The following is a 23,257-nucleotide window of genomic DNA, read 5'->3' as shown; positions in this document are numbered from 1 at the left end:
GGCTGATGTCTTGGAGCCTGGATCCTGCTTCCAATTCTGTGTCTCCCTCTCTCTCTGCCCCTCCCCTGTTCATTCTCTGTCTCAAAAATAAATAAACGTTAAACAAAAATTTATAAAAAAAAAAGTAAAAAAAAAAAACCCATAATGCCTTCAAACTTCGTCCATGTTGTTACAAGTGGCAGGATTTCCTTGTTTCTTGTGGCTGAATAATATTTTTACACACACACACACACACACACACACACATCACTACTTCTTTATCCATTCATCTATGGATGGACACAGGTTTTTCCCATGTCTTGGCTATTATAAATAATGCCACTATGAACATAAAGGTGCAGGTATTTTTTTGAATCAGTGTTTTTGTTTTCTTCAGATAAACATGGAGAAGAGGAATTTGCTGGATCATGTGGCAGTTCTATTTTTAATTTTACGAGGAACCTCCCTACTGTTTTCCATAATGTCTGTGCCAATTTACATTTCCACCGACAGTGTAGAAGGCTTCCCTTTTCTTCACATTCTTAGCACCATTTATTATCTCTTGTTGTTTTGATGATGACCATCCTAACAGGTGTGAGATGATGTGAGAAAGGAATATGCGCGGAGTATTCCAGGTTAGCAAGGAGGCCTATGTTACAGGGACTGAGAAAGTGAGGAGGCAATGGTAGAAAATGAAATTAGAAGGTGACTGGGTGCTCGACTGATCAAGACATTATAGGCCATTGTGTGGACTCTGAGTGAAATGTGTAGCTATTGATGGGTTTTTAGGAAAGAAGGGACCTGGAATGTTTTAAAAAGATCACTCTGAATCTTATGTTAAGAACAGACTGAAAAGGGCCCGAGAAAGAACAGGAAGACCAACTAAGAGGCTGCCGTAGACCAATTCAACAAATATTCACATTCCTATCCTCTACATTAGGTAAATTTTACCCACCCACTAAAACTGGATTTGCTCATTGAACTTGACTTAGCCAATGAAATGTGAGTGAAAAGTTACCGTATGCCAATCTAGAGATGAGGCTTTAAAAGACACAGCTGGTTTTCTTCAGCCCTGTTGTGCTTTGTCAAAAGTGTAGCCCAAGTAGCAGGTGTTCCTTTAGCCTGCGCACCAGAATGAGAGACATGGAGCAGATAGGAACTTGACCAACAGCCTAGAGCCAAGACAAGATGACCCAGCAAAGCTCAGCCAAGCACAGGAAAGTCACAGCAGACTTGTCGATTTATGAGCAAGAAGTAAATTATGTTGGAAGCCACTGAGATTTGGAAGGATATTTTTTATGCAGTAAAGCCTGCTTCATGCAGGTACTAGTATAATAATTTAGGCAAAGAGTGATGGCAAACTAGAGTGAAATCAGATGGTTGTGGTAGGATAAGAATCTGGATATATTTTTGAAGACAGGGAATACTGAAAGAGGGACATGATGTGGGGCATGCACAGGAGATCAGAGGTAAACTTTGTACATGTTAAATTTGATATACCTATTAGATTTACAAATAGAGGTGTCCAACGAGTGGTTTGATATTTAAATAAAGTCTTCAGGAGAAAACTACTTCTTCTGGCCATGATAGATTAACAAGGACTGAATTATTCTCCTACCTTTAAGAACTAGAAAGTTGGAAAATGATGTTTTCAAAACATTGGATAACAGGCACTGGGGATCCTGAGAGAAGGAAAAACAAACAAGATGAACCTTATTGCCCTATTTTGGCTTGCCATCTGGAAGCAATTTTCAGTTTTCAGTTTTCAGTGGGGGGAGGGAAAACTCAAACAAAGCCTGTTGGTCTCACTGAATGGAAGAAATAGAGATAGGAGTTCAGAGAGGCTAAGGCGGCTAGAATCTTTTTTGGTGGGGGGAGGGAGGAAGAGAAACAGTGAGACAGAGAGAGAGGAGGAGGGAGAGAGAAAGATTGATTCAGAAATTTTCAGAGGCCTCTTGACCTTAGTCTGAGTACTGATAAATGCATGTGAGAGAGGCAACTACCCCAGGCAGGGGGAAGGACCACTGCAATGCAATAAGCCAAATAATTCCTAAATCTCACATGAGACTGGGATGATTTTCAGTGGGATCATTTTCACCAGTCAGAGAGGAAAGACCTTGTGTTGTGTGGGGCATTGGAGAGAATCCTCAGAAGGGTACCTTAGTAGTTAAGTAGTAGTGAGGCTAAATTAGCACTAGGCTAAAGGATGTTCTGAGTCTCCCTCACGAAGTTTAAAAATAAGCCTCAAAAGAGTCAGACTGATTCAAAGCAACTTAACTGTGTGCCAGAAGAAAGCCCAACACTATTAAAAGGAACCCAACAAAATATGGCACCTATTTATGTAAGGTCTCAATGTCCAGTGTTCAGTAAAAATTACTAGAAATTCACAAAGGCAGAAACATGACCTATAATCACAAGAAAAATGTCAATAAATAGAACTAGAAATTACAGAGGTGATAGAATAACTAAAATTGGTTATTATGAATTTACTTCATATTAGCACAAGAGTAGGGAGAAACAGAATGTGATGAAAAGAGAAACGGGTAATATGAAAAAGACCCAAATCAAACATCAGGAGATAAAAAAAATAGGTACCCAAAAGGAAGAATAAATGGGCTAGATAAACTGAGTAGAAACTGCAAAAGAAAAGAACAGACCAATAGAAACTATAGAAATGACGTACAGAGAGGAAAAAGGGTTGAAAGAAAAGGGAACGGAGCATGAATGACCTGAGGTACAATGTCAGGAGATGATGCATATTTAGAATTGAAATCCTAGAAGCAAGGTAGGGAGAGGGTAGAAAATATTTAAAGGAAAATGGCCAAATTTTTTCCAAATCTGATGAAAACTCTGAGCGCACAGATCCAAGAAACTCAACAAATTCCAAGGAGGAAAATTATAAAGAAAACCACACCAAGACACGTTATAATCAAATTTTAGGAAGCAATGATAAAGAGAAGATCCTAATAGTAGCCAGAATAAAAAAGACATATTCACATCAGGAACTTTTTGCCAGAAACTATGCAACACAGAAGACAATCCTCAGTATTTAAAAAAAATTTTTTTAATGTTTATTTCTGAGAGAGAGACTGAGTGTGAGTGGGGGAAGGGCAGAAAAAGAAGGAGAAACAGAAGCAGAAGCAGGCTCCAGGCTCGGAGCTGTCAGCACAGAGCCCGAAACCCACAGACCGTGAGATCATGACCTGAACTGAAGTTGGACCCTTAACCGACTGAGCCACCCAGGCACCCGGCAATCCTCAGTATTAAAAGAAAAAAAAGTCAATCTAGAATTCTACAGCCAGCTTTCCGATTTTTCACAAAGGGAAGTGAAATAAACACTTCTCAGACAAACATATGTGAACAAAATTAGTGTCAGCAGATCTATATTGTAAGAAATGCTGAAGGAACTTATTCAGGCAGAAGAAAAATACCCGATGGAAATTTGGATCTTTATTAAGGAATGGAAAGTACTAGAAATGGTAAGTATATGGTAAATATAAAATGCTTTATGTTCTGAGTTTTTAAGTCTTTTAAAAAGATAATGGACTGCTTAAAGTGAAATAGAAATAATGTATTTTTGGGTTTAAAACTTATGTAGAAATAAAGTATATGATAAAATAGCTCAAAGGACAGGATGGTGAAATAGAAATATTGGGTTGAAAGTTCCTCATAATGTGCATGAAATGACTTATCATTTGAAGGTAGATCATTGTATTAGTTACCTATTCCTGAATAACAAATTATCCCAAGTTTAGCAACTTAAAACAGCAGTGAACATTTGTTATCTCACATAGTTTTGTGCTTTAGGATGGGCTTAGCTGGTTGGCTCTGACTCAAGATATCTCATGAGGCTGCAGTTAAGATTAAAAGGGGTTTCTGTCATCTGAACACTTTACTGGGAATGGAGAATTTGCTTCCAAGATGGCCCACTCATGTGACTGGAAAGTTGGTGCTGGGTCTTGGCCAGAGTCCTCAGTTACTTTCTGTGTGAACTCTCCTTAGGGATATTGAGTGTCCTCAGGGCGGCAGCTGGCTTCCTCAATGAGTGATTAAAAAAAAAAAAAGAAAAAAAAGTTGGAAGCTGAAATATCTTTTTTACCTAGCTTAAGAAATCACACACTGTCAGTTTTATTGTTTACACAGGTCATCTCTACTCAGTGTGGGAGTAGACTATATTAGGGCTTGAACATTAGAATACAGAGATCATTGGAGAACATCTTGGAAGCTGATTAACTCAACTGTAGTTAGAGTAACATACTGTAAACTCAAGAGCATCAGTGAAAAATTCTTTAAGTGAAACTTTAGCAAATATAGTCCACCATATATAAAAAAAGATAATACATCTTTTGTCCCACTTTTGCTGAGAAATAACTTACATACATCATTGTATAAGTTCAAGGCACACAACATGATAGTTTGATGTACATATATTACGAAATTATTACCACAATAGGTTCAGCTAACATGTATCTTCACAATAGATATAGGTACCTTTATATCTATATACCTTCACCTTTATATAGGTACAATATAAAAAAAAGAAAGAAGAAAATAATAAAGGGAAAGAAATTCCTCCTTGTGATAAGAAGTCTTAGGATTTACTCTCTTAACAAGTTTCCTAAATATCATACAATAGTATTAATGATAATGCTCATGTTGTACATCCCTACTACTTATTTATCTTATATCTAGAAGCTTAATCCTTTTGACTACTTTCCTTCAATTCCTTTTCCCTCCACTCCCTGCCTCTGGTAACCATGTCTCGGCTGTTGTAAATAATGCTGCTATGAACGTGGAAGTTCAGATATGTTTTCAAGTTAGTGTTTTCGTTATTTGGATATATTCCCAGAGGTGGAATTGCTGAATCAATGGTAGTTCTGTTTTTAATTTTTTAAGGATCCTCCACACGGTTTTCCTTAAGGGCTATACCAATTTATAATCCTACCAACAGTGCACAAGGATTACCTTTTCTCCACATCTATGCCAGAATTTATCTTTTGTCTTTTTGATATTGGTCATTTCAACAGGCATGAGGTAATACTTCATTGTGGCTTTAATTTGCATAGGGTAATACATTTTAAAAAATTTCCATTCATTTTTTTTTGAGAGAGAGAGAGAGAGAGAGAGAGAGAATGCAAGTAGGGGAGGGACAGAGAAAGAGGGAGACACAGAATCTGAAGCGGGCTCCCACTCTGAGCTGTCAGCACAGAGCCTGATGCAGGTCTTGAACCCACAAACCATGAGATCATGACCTGAGCTGAAGTTGGACACTCAACTGCGCTGCCCAGGTGCCCCAGGATAATACATTGTGACCAATGAAAGTTCATCTCAGGAATTCAGTTTTAGTTTAACTTTCAAAAATAAATATAATTCACCAATTAACAGAAAATAAAGAAGATAAAATTCATAACCACCTCAACAGATGCAGTAAAAGCATTTTTTTTCCCTCAAAATTCAACACCCAGTCGTGATAAAAACTCTACAAACTGGAAATAGAAGAGGACTTCTTCAATCTGATAAAGGGCATCTACAAAATCCTTACATCTAGTATCATACTGAATACTTTCTCCTGAAGACTGGCAACAAGGTAAGGATGCCCACTCTCACCACTTCTTTTCTATTTTCATTGTGATTTCTAACTAGTGCAATATTATAAGAAAAAGAAGCAAAAGACATACAAATTGGAAAGGAAGCTGCTTTTATTTGCATATGACATGATCATCTACATTGAAAACAATAATTAGTGAATCTACAAAGAAGATACTGGGGAGAAAAAGAAGCTACTGGAACTAATATATAAATAGCAAAGTAGCAGGATACAAAGTCAATATTCAATAAATTAATTGTATTTCTATATATTCACAACCAACAATTGGGATTTGAATTTAATATAATAATACATTTTAATGGCATTAAAGTATTTAATAGTTTTAAAATATGAAATATTTAAGTTTTATAAAATATGTGCAAGAATTATACACTTAAAAATATAAAATTTATTGAAAGAAAGTAAAGAAAATCTCAAAGATGGGGACACATACCAGGTTCACAGATTGAAAGACTAATTATTGTTAAAATGTCAAGTGTCCCTACATTATCTATAGATTCAATGTAATCTGTCCAATCCTAGCACCTTTTATTATTTGGTAAAAATTTATAAATTGACTCAAGAATCTATAGGCAAATTAAAAGTGCTAAAGTAGCCAAAACAATTTTTGAAAAAGAACAAAATTTGAGAACGTATATATTATCTGATTCCTAGTCTTACTCTGAAGTTTTGCAGTAATCAAATACCATGGTATTGGCATGAGAATAGACATATAGGAAAGTGGAAATAAAAAGACAATCCCAAAATAGATACATACATGTGTAGCCAACTTATTTTCAACAAAGTTTTCAAGTTAATTCAGTGGGGAAAGGACAGTTGTTGCCATAAATGGTGTTGGAACAACTGGATAACCACATGAACCTTGACCCTTAGCACACATTCTCTAAAAAATTAACTTTAAGTGGATTATACACCTAAATATGAGCTAAAACCATATGACTTATAGAAGAAAACATAGGCAAATATCTTTATAACCTTAGTTTAGGCAAATACATTTTAGGATACAAAATGTATAAACCATACATTTTGTTTTTAAAAAAGGTAGTAAAATAAGAATGAATTGAAATGTAAAATTTTGGCTCTTCAACATGCTCTGTTAAGAAGAGGAAAAGGCAAGCTATAGTTGGAAAGAAAATATTGGCAAAACCTAGATCTGATGAAGAACTTGCGTCCATAATAGAACTCTTACAACTTAATAATAATAAGATAAATATATGACAACAAAAATGGGTGACAGATTTGTAGACACTTCCACAAATAAGTTGTATGAATGCTAAATGTACATATGTATGTATGATATGTATGGTATCATATGTATGATAGCTTATGTACGATGTTCAACATTATTGGTTATGAAAGAAATGCAAAATAAAATCACAGTGAAATATCCACATGTGCCAATTTTTGGTAGCTTTATTTAAACTCAAATTTCCCTCAAGTGGGAATGAATAAACAGATTGTTGTGCATGCATGCAAGGAATTCTACATAGCAGTAAATAGGAAAGAACCAATGATTCATGTAATAATGTGAATGGGTATCGAAAATTTTTTGTTAAGTGAAAGGCCATTCTCAAAATATCACATAATGGATAATTCCATTGATATGAAGTTCTAGAAAAGATAAAACTCTAAAGACAGGAAGCAGACTGGTGGTTGCCAGAACCTGAGGCAGGGTATGGGGGGAGGTTTTTACTGCAAAAGAGCAGAAGAGAACATTCTGGATGAAAGAAATGTTCCACATCTTGCTTTTGGTGGTGGTTATATGACTGTATTCATTTGTCAAAACTCATAAATTGTATAATTTTATTGAATGTAGGTTATACCTCAAAATAGCTAATTAAAAATTTTTTAAGAGAGGTCTGGGTTAGAGATACATGTGTAACTCATGTGTATATAGATGGAATTTAAGGCTATGAAAATGGATGATATATATGAAGCTCAAAGATTGAGCACTGGGGTACTACAATGTTTAGAAACCAGGGAGATGGGTAGGAAGTAGCAAAAATGACTCAGAAGGAGTAGCCAGTAAGGAAAATGGACTATTTGAAATGTCTTGGAAGCCAAATAATAAAGGTATTTCACAAAGAAGTGAGTGATCATCTGTGTCAAATGCTGTTGATGTGTCAAAAAATATGAGGAATGACTATTTCTTATTGAATATAGCAGTCAAATATGAAGGCAATTCATATTTTGCCTTGAACAAGAGAATATTGACTGGGACTGCATTGGTTTGGTTCAAAAAAAGAATGGGCGTAGTCAGAGATAATGAAGAGGCAACTCCAAATTAGTTTTGCTGTAAACTAATTTTTTACTTTTTGCTGTAAAGTAAAGGAGTGTAATGGAGTGTAGGTAATGAGGTACTAAGTGTAGGTAATGAAGTAGTAAGGTAATGAAGATGATGATGATGATGATGATGATGATGATGATGATGATGATGGTGGTGGTGATGATAACTTTAGGTGCAATGTTAACATGTTTTTATGCTTGTGGGAAGGATTCATCAGAGAGAGAAACATCTATGATATAGGAAAAAGAGGGAATATTTCTAGTAGCAATATCCTTGAGCAAGAGAAAGTTGATGGGATCTAGTGAATGAGTTGAAGCATTGGCCTTGGATAGGGGTACAGACAGTTTGTATTAGTAGAATAATTCAGAGTGTATGGACACATGTACAATGAGATGGATAGATGTGGCGATGGAGCTTATGGGAATTCAAAACAAGTTACTTCTGTTTTCTACTTCTATTTTCTCAGAGGTACAGGAAGCAAGATTATGAACTGCAAATGAAGATAAAGAGGAACTTGGAGGACTGAAGTGAGAATAGAAGTGAGAAATGAAACAACCATCTAGGATGCATGTGTGAAGGAACCAGGGAAATAGGGTTTGATTGTTGGGCAGCATCAAGAGGCTACTTCTGCAGAATGACTATCCCTTTCAAATGAGAACAGTCAGGTTTTCTCTGGATTCATCCAGCTACAAGATGCAGGCACAAAGTAGATGGAGAGATGAACTTACCCAGTATTAAAGTTTTGCTACAAGAGAATGAGAAGGGGGAAGAGAGGCAAAAGAGTTGAGAATATGTACAAGGGAATGATGATAAAGATGGGTGGTGTATTTAGACTGAAAAGAAGTGAGGACACAAGGAGGGTGGTGGCCAGTAGAAAGGTGGTAGGATTAATGGACTGTAGGATGTAAAAGGGAGTAAGAATTGTTTAAACCAGAGTACTAGAGATAGTAAGTTTGAAAGACAAAAGCTATGATTGGGGAAGGGATTTCTTAAAAGTGAAAGTCAGGAAGAGGTAACTACAAGGCCAGGGGTTGACTATGCAAGTGACTATCTGAAATGGGTAGAGAACAAGGTTACTGAAAAAGAAGAAGTTGCAGTGACATTTTCATGCCCTGGGTCACATCCCCTCGGTCTAGCTCGGATTTCATCAGCAGTTGTGGCAAACAGTTCCTGTTTGTTTTTGCCTTCCTGCCTTGAGCACCTATCTCACCTCTGCTTTTCTGCCTCAGGGGTTTCCTTTGAGAGCTCTCTAAGTGCAGGGAAGGGTAGTCTGGAATTGTGGAGGAGTGTATACTTCTGGCGACAAATCTAAACCAGTTGGGATCAGGAGTTGATGGAGCCCCAGCTTCCCTTCTTTGGAAGGCAGTTCAGTTTAACATGGTTCCTCAGAAGGACTGAGTAGCTCTTGTGTATTCTGGTAACTAATACAGTAGCATACACCCCTTCTTGCTCCCTCACTGTTACTTCTGGGAATCACCTCTCTAAAAAATTACCTACAGCCAAGTCCTTATTTCAGGATCTGCTTTGGAAAAACCAAATTAAGGAACTCAGAAGCCAGCTTGTTCAAAGGATGATTCAAATGGACATTTAAAAGATCATAGTAATGTTGGAACAAAGTAATATAGGAAATACAATCTACAAGGAACAGGGGGAGCATTACTTAGCCTGGTGCCTAGCACTCGGTAATGATTTGACAAATATTTGTTGCATGAATAATGCAGGGAGCATGATGATCCTTTACAATCCATTCTTAAGAATTTCAGTTTCCTACTGTAAGAACTCCTTGAAGAATCATTCTGAGGTCCATTGTGTCACATCCAAACCACACTGACTTGATAAATAGGAACGGTGAGACAGGTTTAAAGGCAGGTTGAGGACAGAAACTACCAGTAAGTAGGAAATTCAATTATGCTGCTTTGAATTATCTGTGAAAGGAAAGGTCTGGATATTTGCTGAGAACTGGCAAACTGGAACCATTCCGTGTAGGTTGAGGAACTGCAATGAAATATCTGAAGCCCACTCAAGGTGATCTTCCTTACCTTCCTCCTCAAACTGTGCTCGGAAAACCTCCTTCTGGGCACAATCACTTTCACAGATTACTTTAATAGAATGAAGAGGTTTTTCTATTGCTGCACTTCTTTGTATGAAAGGGCTTTAATGAAATGTTACTGTAAATTCATTAAGAAACACATTTACAGCTTTAATATTTGTGTTTCCCTAATGCATACCTAAATGGTTCCTGAAAGTGAAACAACAATGTAGGCAGTTGATTAACTTTAAACATTATCTCTAAATGAAACATAGCATATTTACAGGGAAAGAGCTGATTAATGTTGAACAGGAAAATAAGAGGAACTGATGGAAATATTCATCTAGGAGTTATACCTGAGATGCTGAGTTTCTAAATGTAATGCCTTTCCTTATCTCTATAATGAAAATTGTCATTAGGAAGATGGCAGAAGTAGGTTGTTACTCCTGGTAATGAAATAAGTCATGAAACACTTGAGAGTATACTCATTAAACATACTCTTGTATTTATTGGTAGAAAGGAAAATGATCTCATTTATGTTTTAGAGAGAGATACTAATGGACACATTAAAGACACAGATTCTGTTCTATTATTCTAACACTTTTAAGCATATATACAACATAGACCATTTGCTTTTAAATGACTGAATACCATGAAAGGGGCACTTTACATTTAAAACTTGTTTTATATTTTATAACTAAAAACCAGCTTATACCTATAAATACACAATTTGGTATATCTGTTTACGTACCTATGTGTCTGTCTATTATGAGAGTTGCTCCTGGGTATCTCAATTAGTTCATTATGGAAAATATGGAAAAATTGATAAGTAATAAAAAAGGAAATTTAAACCACCCATAATTCCACTTCAGGGATCATTACTATTATCACAATACCATATTTTGGAAAGGCAATTTAATAAAATATATCAAAAGTCAATTGGTATCAAAAGATATCTAATCCTTGACTCAGAAAGGGTTTTCCTCAAGGAAATAGTTGCTGGATAGGTTCCTAAGGCATTTGTTGCAGTGTTTAAAATATTTTTAAACATGAAATACTGTGTATAAAACTATTTTCGAAAATTCATCATTGTCCAGCTATACATTAAAACATTAAATAGCCAATACAAATGATGTTGTAGAAGAGTGTTCAGCGATATTGAAAGATCTTCGCTATATAAAAGCTCAGTGAAAACAGCAGTGTCTAAAATAGTAAATAATGATGGGTATGCATGTGTGTGTCTGTGTAGAGAGAAGACTATAGGCATACCCCTCACATTTCATGATGACTATCTCTGGTAGGTTTTCAATTTTCTTTTTGTTATTTATATATTTTTAAATGATATAAAATAAACAAGGTCCTTTTAAAAATGCAAATAATTATAAGAAAGAGCAGACATATAACTTACACTTCTAAATGCAGCTATCAAGTTATGGAAATTTGAGAGAAAGACATTTATCAAAGGTTTGATAATTTTGCTTCATATAAAATATAAACACAAAGGGCAAAATATCTAGGGTGCCTGGGTGGCTCAGTAGGTTGAGTCCAATTCTTGGTTTCTACTCAGGTCATACATGATCTCACTATCGTGAGATTGAGCCTTGCCATGGGATCCACGGGAAGCCTGCTTAAGATTCTCTCCCTTCTTCTTCCCCTTGCTCTCTCTCTCTCTTTCTCTCAAAAAAAAAAGAAGGTATAACATCTGAATATTCCTATAGAATCTTTACCCAGAAATGAGAGAGGTAGGAGAAAACCTTAGAAAAGGGAGTAAAGATGGGGTGCCTGGGTGGCTCAGTTGGTTAAGCGGCCAACTTCAGCTCAGGTCATGATCTTGTGGTTCATGAGTTTGAGCCCCGCATCAGGCTCTGTGCTGACAGCTCAGAACCTGGAGCCTGCCTCAGATTCTGTGTCTCCCTCTCTCTTTCTGCCCCTCCCTGCCACTCACCCTCTGTCGGTCTCTCAAAAATAAACTTAAAAAGGTAAAAAAAAAAGATACAGGAACCAAATTTAATTTAAAATAGCACTTAAGGGGGAGCCTGCGTGGCTCAGTCGGTTGAGCGTCCGACTTCGGCTCAGGTCATGATCTCAGTTTGTGAGTTCGAGCCCCACGTCGGGCTCTGTGCTGACAGCTCAGAGCCTGGAGCCTGCTTGGGATTCTGTGTCTCCCTCTCCCCTTGCCACCGCCCCCCGCCCCCACTCACCCTCTGACTCTCTCTCCCTCAAAAATAAATAAACATGAAAAACACTTTTAAAATAGCACTTAAGGCCAGACCTAGTCTCACTCTTTTCACAGAGAATTGATAAAAAGTGACTGCCTTTCAGAAATAGGTCCCAGAGGTGTAGATGGCTCTGGCTTGCTGTCTACTCCATTACTGTTCCTTGGAGAGTCTGTGATAGAAGCTGAGAAGACAGGCACATTGTTTGGTGGTGCTGTGAACATATTGATGTTCTTCAGGTGTTATTTCAGTAAGATTTCTTTAACAAGCTACAAGCTCCTTTTTTAAAAGTTAGGATTGCATCTAATACACAGTCAAAACTTACTATAAAATAATTATATAACCCATTCCTCAACTTTTAGTTAAAATAGATGAAAATGAACATTGCATGGGTGAAAAGGAGGTCAGAGAAGCAATGGAAGGGGCCGGTTGTCACTGGGAGCAGCAGGGTCTTTGATCAGCCAGAGGAGGATGCTGATACCTAAGATCAAGGAAAGAGGGCGCCAGAAAGGGAGAGAGTAAGGAATGGGTTGGCAAACTTTTTCTGTAAAGAGACACATAGTAAATATTTTAGGCTTTGCAGACCATATGGCTTCTGTCCCAACTGCCTGATGCTGCCACTGTAGCTTACGAGCGGTCATGAGCAGTGCTCGAACAAGGAGCATGGCTAAATTCCAATAAAACTTTGCTCACAAAAATACCTGGCAGGCTGGGTTTCACCTGCAGGCTGCAATTTGCTGACCTTTGGTCTACACTTAAATGATGGAGAAAATGTTAATAATATGGATTAAACTGAAAAGTAGGTTGTGTCTATCCTCTTTGCCTTGAGACAAGCACACGAAATCATTTTTTAGTGTTTGAAAACTATTCTCTTCATTAGCAAAGTAGTTGCTCCCATCATCATCAAACGAGTTAAGTTTCACCATTCATCTCTATTCATCTTACTCATTAATAGAAATTAAAAAGCCAACATCTGCCTTCAAGCTGAGAGAGCCTCTTGTTATACTTGACCGGCACACCACGGCTTCCCTCCCAAGGACCCCCTGGCTCTTAAGCCTGGTCTGACCTATGCTGAGATCTCGGATTGTTGTGCAGAGATGAGGTGGCTTGTTTTCAGAAATGGGTGCTTCAGATCCGCCCCAAGGTCACTTTCTTTTCCTAACTACACAGAGGGTGTTTTGGCTTCTTGTGTTGAAGAAGTCAGGCTTAGTTTCTGGTAGATATCAGTCTACTCTATCCAGATGTGTTTTAAGCACATCATATACAAGTGGTAGAATATTCTGGTGACATAATTATGTCCCTTGGACATGACAAGATGGGGCTTAGGGCAGGGTCTGGAAGGAGAGAACGGATGAAAGCATCGCTGACTTGCTTGAATAAAAAAATGAGAGGATATTGTGACTACCCTGCACCCAGTCCTGATGTAGGACAAGGAGCAGGACTTTTCGAAAGGGTTCCTGCTTTTAAGCCGCTTACTTTTCAGTCTAGCTGGATTGAGAGTGAAGCAGAGCTGCAGGTGCAGACACAGAGAGAATTCAGCAGAGACAGGGATATGATAACAGGAGGTGAGTAAGATAAACGTAAGCCCTACAGGATCATTTGGAGTATGAGTAGGGGGAAGGGAGATGAGGGACAGCATATTTCCTCACCCATGTGGCATGGGAGGTTTGCGCCAACTTCTAAACAAAAAGGGCTGATTGGAAGGCCAGAGAACACAGAGGCAGATAACATTGGGAGTATACATTCATCCAAGATGTTGTGTGTGTGTGTGTGTGTGTGTGTGTGTGTGTGTGTGTGTGTGTGTGTTTTGTAGTCTCCCTTTATTCATCCCCTTCTCACAGTATCAGATGTTCTGCAAGGTCTTGATTTAATTAGCATTGGAAAGATGCCATTAGTGATGATTATGTTACATGTACTTATGACTGAGATGAGACACACTTTACTGGGACCACACTTATCTGATTAGTGTTTCTTCTATACTAATGCTTCAGAAATGGGCCAGGATAGTGATATGGCCTTCTACAACATCACACACACACACACACACACACACACACACACACACACACACACACATTGCAGTTTGGCCGACGCATAGCTTGGTTCTTTCTTGCAGGTCTGAACTTTAGCTCTTCACACAGTAAACAAAACAAAAACAAAACAAAAAATAAATAATGAAAAAACAAAACACATTGTGTAGTCAAATCTCTTCCTGAATCTGTACACCTGCCAACTAAAAAATATGCACAATGCAAGAAACCACACAGTAGATTCTTCCATTGTGCCGCTGTATTCTGGGATTGTGTGTTCTCCAGAAAACTGCACTAATTCTTTAACTGAAACACTTTGCTAATGTTTCTATTTTTTCATCTTAAAGAAAAACACTATGCTACTGTGTAGAACCTAGAGTTCAGAACCACATATAGTAGAAACTGTGGGTTGAAGGAAAAAAAACCCTAAAAAAAGAAATGATTAGTCAAACATTTCCCTCTGCCTTAATAAATGGTAGTATAAAAGTGAGTTATTAGGAATTCTATGTTTTTACTTAAAAGATGACTTCAGTAACTGCCTTCCAGATATGGCTTTATTTCCAGACTCAGTTTATGTAGTGAATTTCTCTAGTTTCATACAAGTGTTCATCATGAACACAGAATGTAATTGCTTAAAGAGAACAATTCTTCACTCTACCCTTCCATGCCTTAGGAAGGTGCATACTAGAGATGCATCTGAAAACATTGAGTGCCAAAATTTTCATCACTTTTATAAAAGAGGTTGTATAATTTTTCCATGAAAATGCACTTCAGTGAACTAGCCACTGGATGTCATTGTTGTGACATACAGATGGAACCAAATCCCTTTGACTCTTACTAGGAGCTGGAGCTGAAGCAGAGTGAAGGTTGGATAGGATAGCTTCACGTCTGAAGCAACACATCTGTTTGAAAAGTAAATTTAAGTGAAAGAGCTTTCTTAACACAATCCAATTACATTTGTTTTCTTTGTAGCTCCAGGAACTTGGAATCATGCAGATGTGTTTTGCGATTCTTATTTGGGTTATTTTTAGTGCACTGTTATTCATCCATCTTCCTAAGAATTTAGGTTACAAAACCTAAATACTGGTTTTGCTTGCTTGTTTCTGTTATATGCATTTTTAAGACTTCAGTATGTTTTTTTTCCATTCTCTCCTATTTCTGTGCCTCTGTGGCTTTGCTAAACCTGCTAAGATCACCTAGGAATTGGTTTTCTCCCCTGTTGGTATATTTTGTGAGTCCTGTATTTTTCAAAAATTACCTTTGCAAAAAGCTGATCTAACCAAAAGAGTGGTAGTAGCCCGTGGGAGCAAGATAAGTCATTTATCTTTTTCAGCCATCCTCAGGCTAGAAGCTGGGCAATCATAAACCATCAGTGGGAGATGTCTTTGCAGGTTTATGTAGCTAAGTGAAGAAATGTGGTGCTTTCACTGTCTGCTATTTGCCACTTCCCTGCTCACCCTCAGTAGCTCTTTAAATGTTTTCAAATGTTTATTTATTTTCAAAGAGTGAGTGTGTGAGTTCACGCACATATGAGTTGGAGAGGAACAGAGAGAGAGGGAGAGAATCCCAAGCAGGCTCTGCACTGAGTGTGGAGCCTGATTTGGGGCTTGATCTCATGACTGTGAGGTCATGACATAACACAGTATCAAGAGTCGGTCACTCAACTGACTGAGCCACCCATGCTCCCCCCTCAGTAGCCTCTTTAAATGGTACTGATTCTCCCTCATGATAGGGATAATGTGGACCCTCTTAGGCATAATGGTAGCCTATGACCCCTCATTCCTCTAAATTGTGCATTCAAAAGGATGTTTCAGACAGTAACCTGTAGTCTTTACGAGCCTGGTCTCTGGAATAAGATAGTCTTAGATACACCATTTGGTATGACCTTGGTGGTTTACTAATCTTTCTGAACTCTGTTTTTTCCATTTGTGAAGTGGGTATAATCATTCCCATCTGGAAGATTTGTTGTGAAGATTATGAGTGAGGTGCTTAGCGTGGCATTTGGTATCTTTTAATTCTTTTTTTTTAAATTTTTAATGTTTATTTACTTTTGAGACAGAGAGAGACAGAGCATGAGTGGGGAGAGGCAGAGAAAGAGGGAGACACAGTATCCGAAATAGGCTCCAGGCTCTGAGGTGTCAGCACAGAGCCCGACGCGGGGCTCGAACTCATCAACGGTGAGATCATGACCTGAGACAAAGTCAGACGCTCAACCAACTGAGCCACCCAGGTGCCCCTGGTATCTTTTAATTCTTAATATAAAGAGAACACTGTTAATATACCTGAAACACACAAAGACAGCAGTCACCGGTTCAACAGTGTTGAGGCAGAGTTACAGAGTGGCCATGGGACAGTGTCTTTCCTCCTCTGTGCTCAGAAAATATGCATAGTAGGTATGTCAGAAATAATTGCTAAGAAGATTTTTTGGTAATTGTTTAAATAATTTCTGTAATTTTTATCAAGGAGACTGCTTTTCTTTTTTTGTTTTGTTTTTTACATCTGTGCTGGCTTTGATATGCAAAGGGTAAATGTATACAGTTCATGACTTGTAGGTCTTCATGATTTACTACGGATAAAACATTTTGACAAATGTAAGGAAACTACATTCAGTTGACAATTCTAGAAGCAAATTTACCTAAGGCATTTTCTCACCTGGCAGCATCTGGAATATGCTGGGCACTCAATAACTATTAGCAGATGCAATTAAAGCAGTAAATTCAGAAGTAGAGAAATAGCATATGTAAACAATTGACCAGATGCTCTCACACCAATCCATATCTCTTCAGAGTAAACTGCTTATATTATTTTAAGGAAATCTGTTTGATGTTGTGTAGGGTGTTGTGAAGAGGAACTGAATTGGGTAGTATTAGGTAACCTCTGCTTTCTCATTTTGGAAGACCATGCTGTTTTGAGTACACAATTTTGGTGGGAAGACATTTGCCTAGCTTATGGTCAGATTTCATATTAAAAATAAAATATCATTCCACTCTTGTTCAAGTAATAGGTATTTGCAAATATAAAATCCTAAATGCAATTCTTGTCAATGCACCTAAAAGAAGAAATATGTAACTTTCAATCATTAGGATTGAAAAATTAGAATAGTTTTATTTTTCTCAAGCCACTACTTTCAACTGTATTCTTTCCAATCTCCCTTTCCTATCATTTAATAACATCTCAGGCAGATCCCATAACTTTCAGATCATTTATAGTTATTAAATGTACATTCCAGTACAGTTTAAGATTTCTGTGTTCGGCCTAGTTCTACGGTGGTGGTTCTCAAACGTTAGCATGCATCAGAATCACCTGGGGTGCTAGTTAAAAACACAAATCAATGAGCCCTAACTCCAGAGTTTCTGATTCAGTAGGTCTGTGGAAGGATTTGAGAATAATTATTTTCAATAAGATCCCAGGCGATGCTGATTCTGGGAGCCACTGCTATATGCCTTTTCTCCTACCTATTTTAGGCTCTAGTGCCCTAGCACTCAGTGCGTTCGAGTGGTAAGGAAAGAGAGGGAAAGAAAAATGTTCTCCTTACTTAACTAACTGTGGCTGCGGTCTTCTCTTGGATGGTTACTGCTCTCTGTTTCCACTAGTGGTTGTTAACATCTTCTGAATGCATGGCAAGTATCCAAATGCTGCATCTCTTGGGATGTCTCACATGTGGGACAATTTGCACAATTTTTTTTATGCATTATATGCTGCTCTTGCTTGACCCCTTCCACCTTTACCTTTGTCCCCACTTTTGGTGGCTCACCTCATTTCTCTTGTTGCTGTGTGCTCTGCTAAGCCAGCTTCTAAAAGCCTGACAAGGTCGTCTTTTAAGAATTGAAATGGGACCATATTCTTCTTAGCCTCTTTTTATTATTCCCCCTCCTCAGCTCCTGTTTAACACCTTTCAGTGACGTTATAAAATCTTAAATCCTTACCATGGCACCCAAGGCCCTGAACGATCTGACCTTTGCTTACCTCTCTACCCACAGGTAACTATTTTCAAGCCTCCCACCTGTGTTGTCTCCATTACAAAGCTCTTCTTCATTGCAGGCCTTCCTGGGCTTTCCCTGTGCTGGCACTGCTTTCCCAAACTTCATGTAACAGGCTCATTTTCTTCCTTTGTCTCAGCTTATACATCATAGTCTCTAGAAAGCCTTTCACCCTCTGATCTTAAAATTGCTTCTTTTATACTCTCCTGAGACTCTGTTTCTTCTCCTTCATGGGGCTTTTGTAATTATTTTTTAATATTTATTAATTTTGGAGAGAGTACAATGGGAGAGGGGCAAAGAGAGGAAAAGAGAAGATCTGAACTGGGCTCTGTGCTGACAGCAGCAAGCCCAATGTGGGGCTTGAACTCACAGACTGCAAAATCATGACCTGAGCCCAAGTCAGACGCTCAATTGACTGAGCCACCCAAGTGCCCCTACTTTTTGTAATTTTTAATGATATGTTTGTGCTTATTTTTTGTGTCTGTTTTTTCTCCTCCAGATTATAAATTACATTTGAGCAGAGACCTAGTCTGTACCTCCTACTCAGGGCCTGGGACTGTAATTCTCATATAGTAAGTACTCAATACATTTTGACTGAATGAATGAAGGAATGAAGAAAGGGTCAATTGGGCTGGTCTTCTTGAGGTTCTGGGCAAATCTTCACTCAGGGTGTTGGAAAGTCAAGTGGTGGTGTTCATTACCTCATCCTAGGGGAGGTAATGGGCTTGTTTGGGGACAGTGTTGGAAAATGTTTGTTCATTTGACAGGCTGATATCTGTTAAAAAGTAGGGAAATACTCTGTAAAGTTACAGATTTCAGTTGGCAGGTAGTACAATGTGCTTCTTAAGAGTTCAGGCTTTTGACTCAGATAGTTTGTTAATTTGGGTTCTCTAAGAACCAGATACCAAAGAAAGATTAGGACTGCAAGTTATTTATTGGGCTAAAATCCCTGTGATGGAAGTTGGGGAAAGAGTCAGTGGAGGTGGGCGAGCTCTCAGACCACACTGCAGGTCTAATCCCTATAAAGGGTTGATGAAAGACAGGAAGTTTCAGTAAGAAGAGTCCTAGACGGCAATGAAGTCCTGAGAAAGTTTTAGCAAGGTTTATGGTCACTTTTCAAGCCCAAGTGGCTGTGTAAATCATATTTCATGGAAATGGGTCTGCTTTAGGACCCTGGAGCACTGATTCTTTAGCTGGGAACAGCCTGTGGGAGGTATGGTGTTCGTGGTGGCCGTGCAGTGGAGGATTCAGAGCACAGTTTGTTGGTACCATGGGTCAAAAATGGACAATAATAGGAGATCTGAGTGGTGCGCTTTGATGACCAGAAAAGCTTAATATGCATTTGGTAAAAAATTGGTATTATTTGCTTTGGAGTTTGTCCTATCCTTCATGGCAAGACACTAATCTTCTACATTTCTCATTGGTCGGCAATTATATTTTAGTCACGTGCTTTTCTTCTTTTAAGGTTATCAAATGAGGGGTGCCTGGGTGGCTCAGTCGGTTGAGCATCTGACTTCAGCTCAGGTCATGGTCTCACGGTTTGTGGGTTCGAGCCCCACATCAGGCTCTGTGCTGACTTATTAACGTTTGCTATATTGCTTTCTGGACGTTTTCATATCACTTGTTTATATTCACGCATACACATATTAATATACACAAGCATATGCACAGCTACACACACAAGTACACACAAATATACACAAAACTCTACAGTTTTGTCTTTATAAACGCAGGCTTATGTTCCATATATTATTCCATATCTTGCTTTTTCTTCTAACAATTTTATTTAGGGAGCTGTCCCTCTTGGAATATATAGTAGCTATTTTCAAGCTTTCATAAATGAGAATTAGCTGAGGTTCTAATTAAAATTCTAAGTCCCATGAATTCAGTAGGCCTGGAGTGTGGCTCAGTAATCTGTTAACCAAAAACTCTGGTGATTCTGATCAAGATGATCATTGGATCATAGTTTTAGAAACACTAATAGAAATTTGTATCATTCTTTCTATGACTTTATTATATTCAATAGTATGAACTCGTTGCATGATTTATCAATTTTTTTATTAATGAAGAGTTAGGTGTTTTAATTTTTACAAATGAATCTATAGTGAACATTCATTTTCTAGTAGCATCAAGTACACAATTTAAATATACATAAAGAGTTCCTATGTAAGAGTACACATATTTCATTTTCTTGTAATTGATTCTTTTTTTTTTTTTACATTTGTTTATTTTTTGAGAGACAGAGACAGAGAGTGAGTGGGGAGGGGCAGAGAGAGAGAGAGAGAGAGAGAGAGAGAGAGAGAGAGAGAGAGTCACAGAATCTGAAGCAGGCTCCAGCCTCTGAGCTGTCAGCACAGAGCCTGATGCGGGGCTTGAACCCATGAACTGTGAGATCATGACCTGAGCCAAAGTTGGTCACTTAACCAACTGAGCCACCCAGGCACCCCTAGGTACATAGATTTCTACAATTATTGTGTATTTTGATTAATTGGTCCCTTTATCTTATATAATGACCTTCTCTCTACTGTTACAGTTTTTTGGTTAAAGTTTAATTTGTCTAATACAAAAATAGCTATCTCTGCTTCTTTTTGTTTCCATTTACATGGAATATCTTTTTCCATTACTTTAATTTGAGCCTATTTATGTCTTTAAAACTGAAGCAAGTCTCTTATAGGCAGCATATAGTTGAATCTTATTTTGTAATCTATTAATTACTGTATGCGTGTATTTTGATTGGAGTATTTAATCCATTTACATTTGAAGTAATTATTGATAGGTAAGGACTTATTAATGCCATCTTACTAATTGTGTTTTTGTTTTTCTTTTGTAGTTCCTTTGTACCTTTCTTCTTTTGCCATCTTTCTTTGTGAATTGATGATTTTCCATAGTGGTATTCTTTGATTCCCTTCTGGTTATCTTTTGTGTCTACTCTAGGTTCACTTTGTGCTTACCATAATACTTACATAAAGCATTATACACACACATACACATACACACACGTCTATTTTAAACTGATTATCAACTTAACTTTGTATATGAAAACTCTTTCCTTTTACTCCTCTCCCCATAATTTTGTTTTTGATATTATAATTCACCTGTTTTTATATTGTATATTTATTAACAAGTTATTGTAGCCATAGTTATTTTCAAATTTTTGTCTTTTAACTTTTATACTGGTGTTAAGATATTAACGCACCATCTCAATATAGTATTAGAGTATTCTAACTTTGACTATAAAATTCCCTGTACTAGTTTGTTTGATATTTTCATATGTTTTTATGTTACTAATTAGTTTTATTTTAGCTTTAAAACCTCTTTTTTAGCATTTCTTATAAGGCATATGTATAGTAATGGTGATCTCCCTCAGTTTTGTTTGGGAGAGTCTTTATCTCTTCTTCATTTCTGAAAGACAACTTTGCTGGGTAAATATTCTTGATTGGCAGTATTATTCTTTCAGCACTTTGAATATATCATGCCAGTTTTCTGGTCTGCACGGTTTCTACTGAGAAATCTGATAGCCTTATCGGGGTTTCCTTCTATGTGACTATTTTTTTCTTTGTTTCTTTTTAAAATTTTTAATGCTTATTTTTATTTTTTTAAAATTTATTTTGATAGAGCACATGAGTGGGAGGGTGCGTAAAGAGAGGGGGAGAGAGAGAATCCCAAGCAGGCTCTGCCTTGTCAGCACAGAGGCTGATGTGGGCCTTGAACTCTTGACCCATAAGATCATGACCTGAGTCAAAATCTAGAGTTGGTTGCTTAACTGATTGAGCCACCCAGGTGCCCCTCTCTTTCTGCTTTTAAAATTCTCTTATTGTCTTTAATTTTAGACAGTTTTATAATGTGTATGGGTGAAGATTATTTTGGGTTGAAATTTTAGTGTGGCCTATTAGCTTCATAAAGTCAGATATCCAGTTATCTCCCCAGATTTGGAGAGTTCTCTTTTATTACTTTAAAGATTCTTTTTTTCCCTTTATTTCTTTCTTCTTGGACTCCAATAATGCAGAGGTTATATCTCTTGGTATTCCATAATTCATGTAGGAGTTCTTCACACTTTTTCATTCTTTTTCCTTTATGATCCTCTGACTGGATGACTTCAAATGACCTGTCTTAAAGTTGACTCTTTCCTTGCTTGATTGAGTCTGATATTGAAGCTCTCTATTGAATTTTTCAGTTCAGTCATTATTTTCTTCAATTCTAGGTTTGTTTTTTCTCATGGTATCTATTTTTCTGCTAAGCTTCTCCTTTAGTTCATGCATTGTTTCCCTGATTTCAATTAGTTGTCTACTTGTTCCCTTTTAGTTCATTGGATTTCTTCAAAAATATTATTCTGAATTCTTTTTCAGACAGTTCATACATCTTTATTTCTTGAGGGCCAGTCATTGGAATTGTATTAGTTTTAGGCACCTGGGACCTGGGTCTGCATAGGTGGACCTGGATCCTGGTCCACAGAGGTCAACCAAGTGCTGGGGACTGCTGGTGTGGGCTGGGCATCTAGGTTTATGGGGGCCAAACTCATACTCAGACAGACTGAGAGCCTGGTTCGAGAGGATCTGGACTAGAGTCTGAGACCATGGAAATTGTCTTGGTACTAGGGTAAGCCTATAGCCTTGGGTCATAGATATGGGCTCATAACCTGGGGCCTCACATGGAGATTGAATCTATAGGGGCCAGTCTGGTGCTTGGGTGGGCCTGGAGACTGAGTCAGTGAGAGCTGGCCTTGAGGCTGGGGCTGTATGGGCTGGCCTGGTGCTAGGGCAGGCTGGAAGCTTGGATCCACAGAAGATAGTCTGGACCTAAAGTCATTAGGGGTTGGCTTGGTACTGGGGTGGAGAGAAAGTGTGAGTCCATGGTAGTAGGCCAGGAGCTGGGCACAGTTGGGAGCTTGGGATCTCAGGTACCTGCCTGCAGTCTGGGGTTACAAGGGCTGATTAGGAGCCTAGAGCCACAAATGCCATTTGGGTACATGGGATTTGCCAGCTCTGGGATGTGCCCAGAGCTTGGATTTGTGGAAGTCTCTGGGAGCCTAAGGTCATGGCTTGGAATCCAGCAGGTGCTGGTGTGAGCTGTGTATCTGGTTCACAGGAGTCTGGTAGGGGCCGTCTAGAACCATAGGAGTTTGTCTGGT

The 23,257-nt window shown here is 38.0% G+C and overlaps 1 protein-coding gene across 5 annotated transcripts in view; it reads left to right on the top strand.

Moving 5' to 3' along the window:
* LOC111558514 (intraflagellar transport protein 74-like) overlaps positions 1-23,257 on the top strand; it is a 215,732-nt gene that overhangs the window by 32,273 nt on the left and 160,202 nt on the right. For 3 of the 5 annotated variants that reach the window (XM_045049503.1, XM_045049507.1, XM_045049506.1), the window contains one exon: positions 18,629-18,701. In XM_045049503.1, coding sequence (XP_044905438.1) covers positions 18,629-18,646 — 18 coding nt within the window. In that variant the 3' untranslated portion in view covers positions 18,647-18,701. Of the gene's footprint in view, positions 1-5,444; positions 5,567-8,340; positions 11,034-18,628; positions 18,703-23,257 lie in introns of those variants that run through there. The other 2 variants (XM_045049505.1, XM_045049504.1) reach the window with 2 other exon arrangements.

This window comes from Felis catus, chromosome F2 (assembly GCF_018350175.1).
Source record: "Felis catus isolate Fca126 chromosome F2, F.catus_Fca126_mat1.0, whole genome shotgun sequence".
In the NCBI taxonomy this organism is placed as follows: domain Eukaryota; kingdom Metazoa; phylum Chordata; class Mammalia; order Carnivora; family Felidae; genus Felis; species Felis catus.
This window is presented reverse-complemented; position numbering and strand designations above follow the sequence as displayed.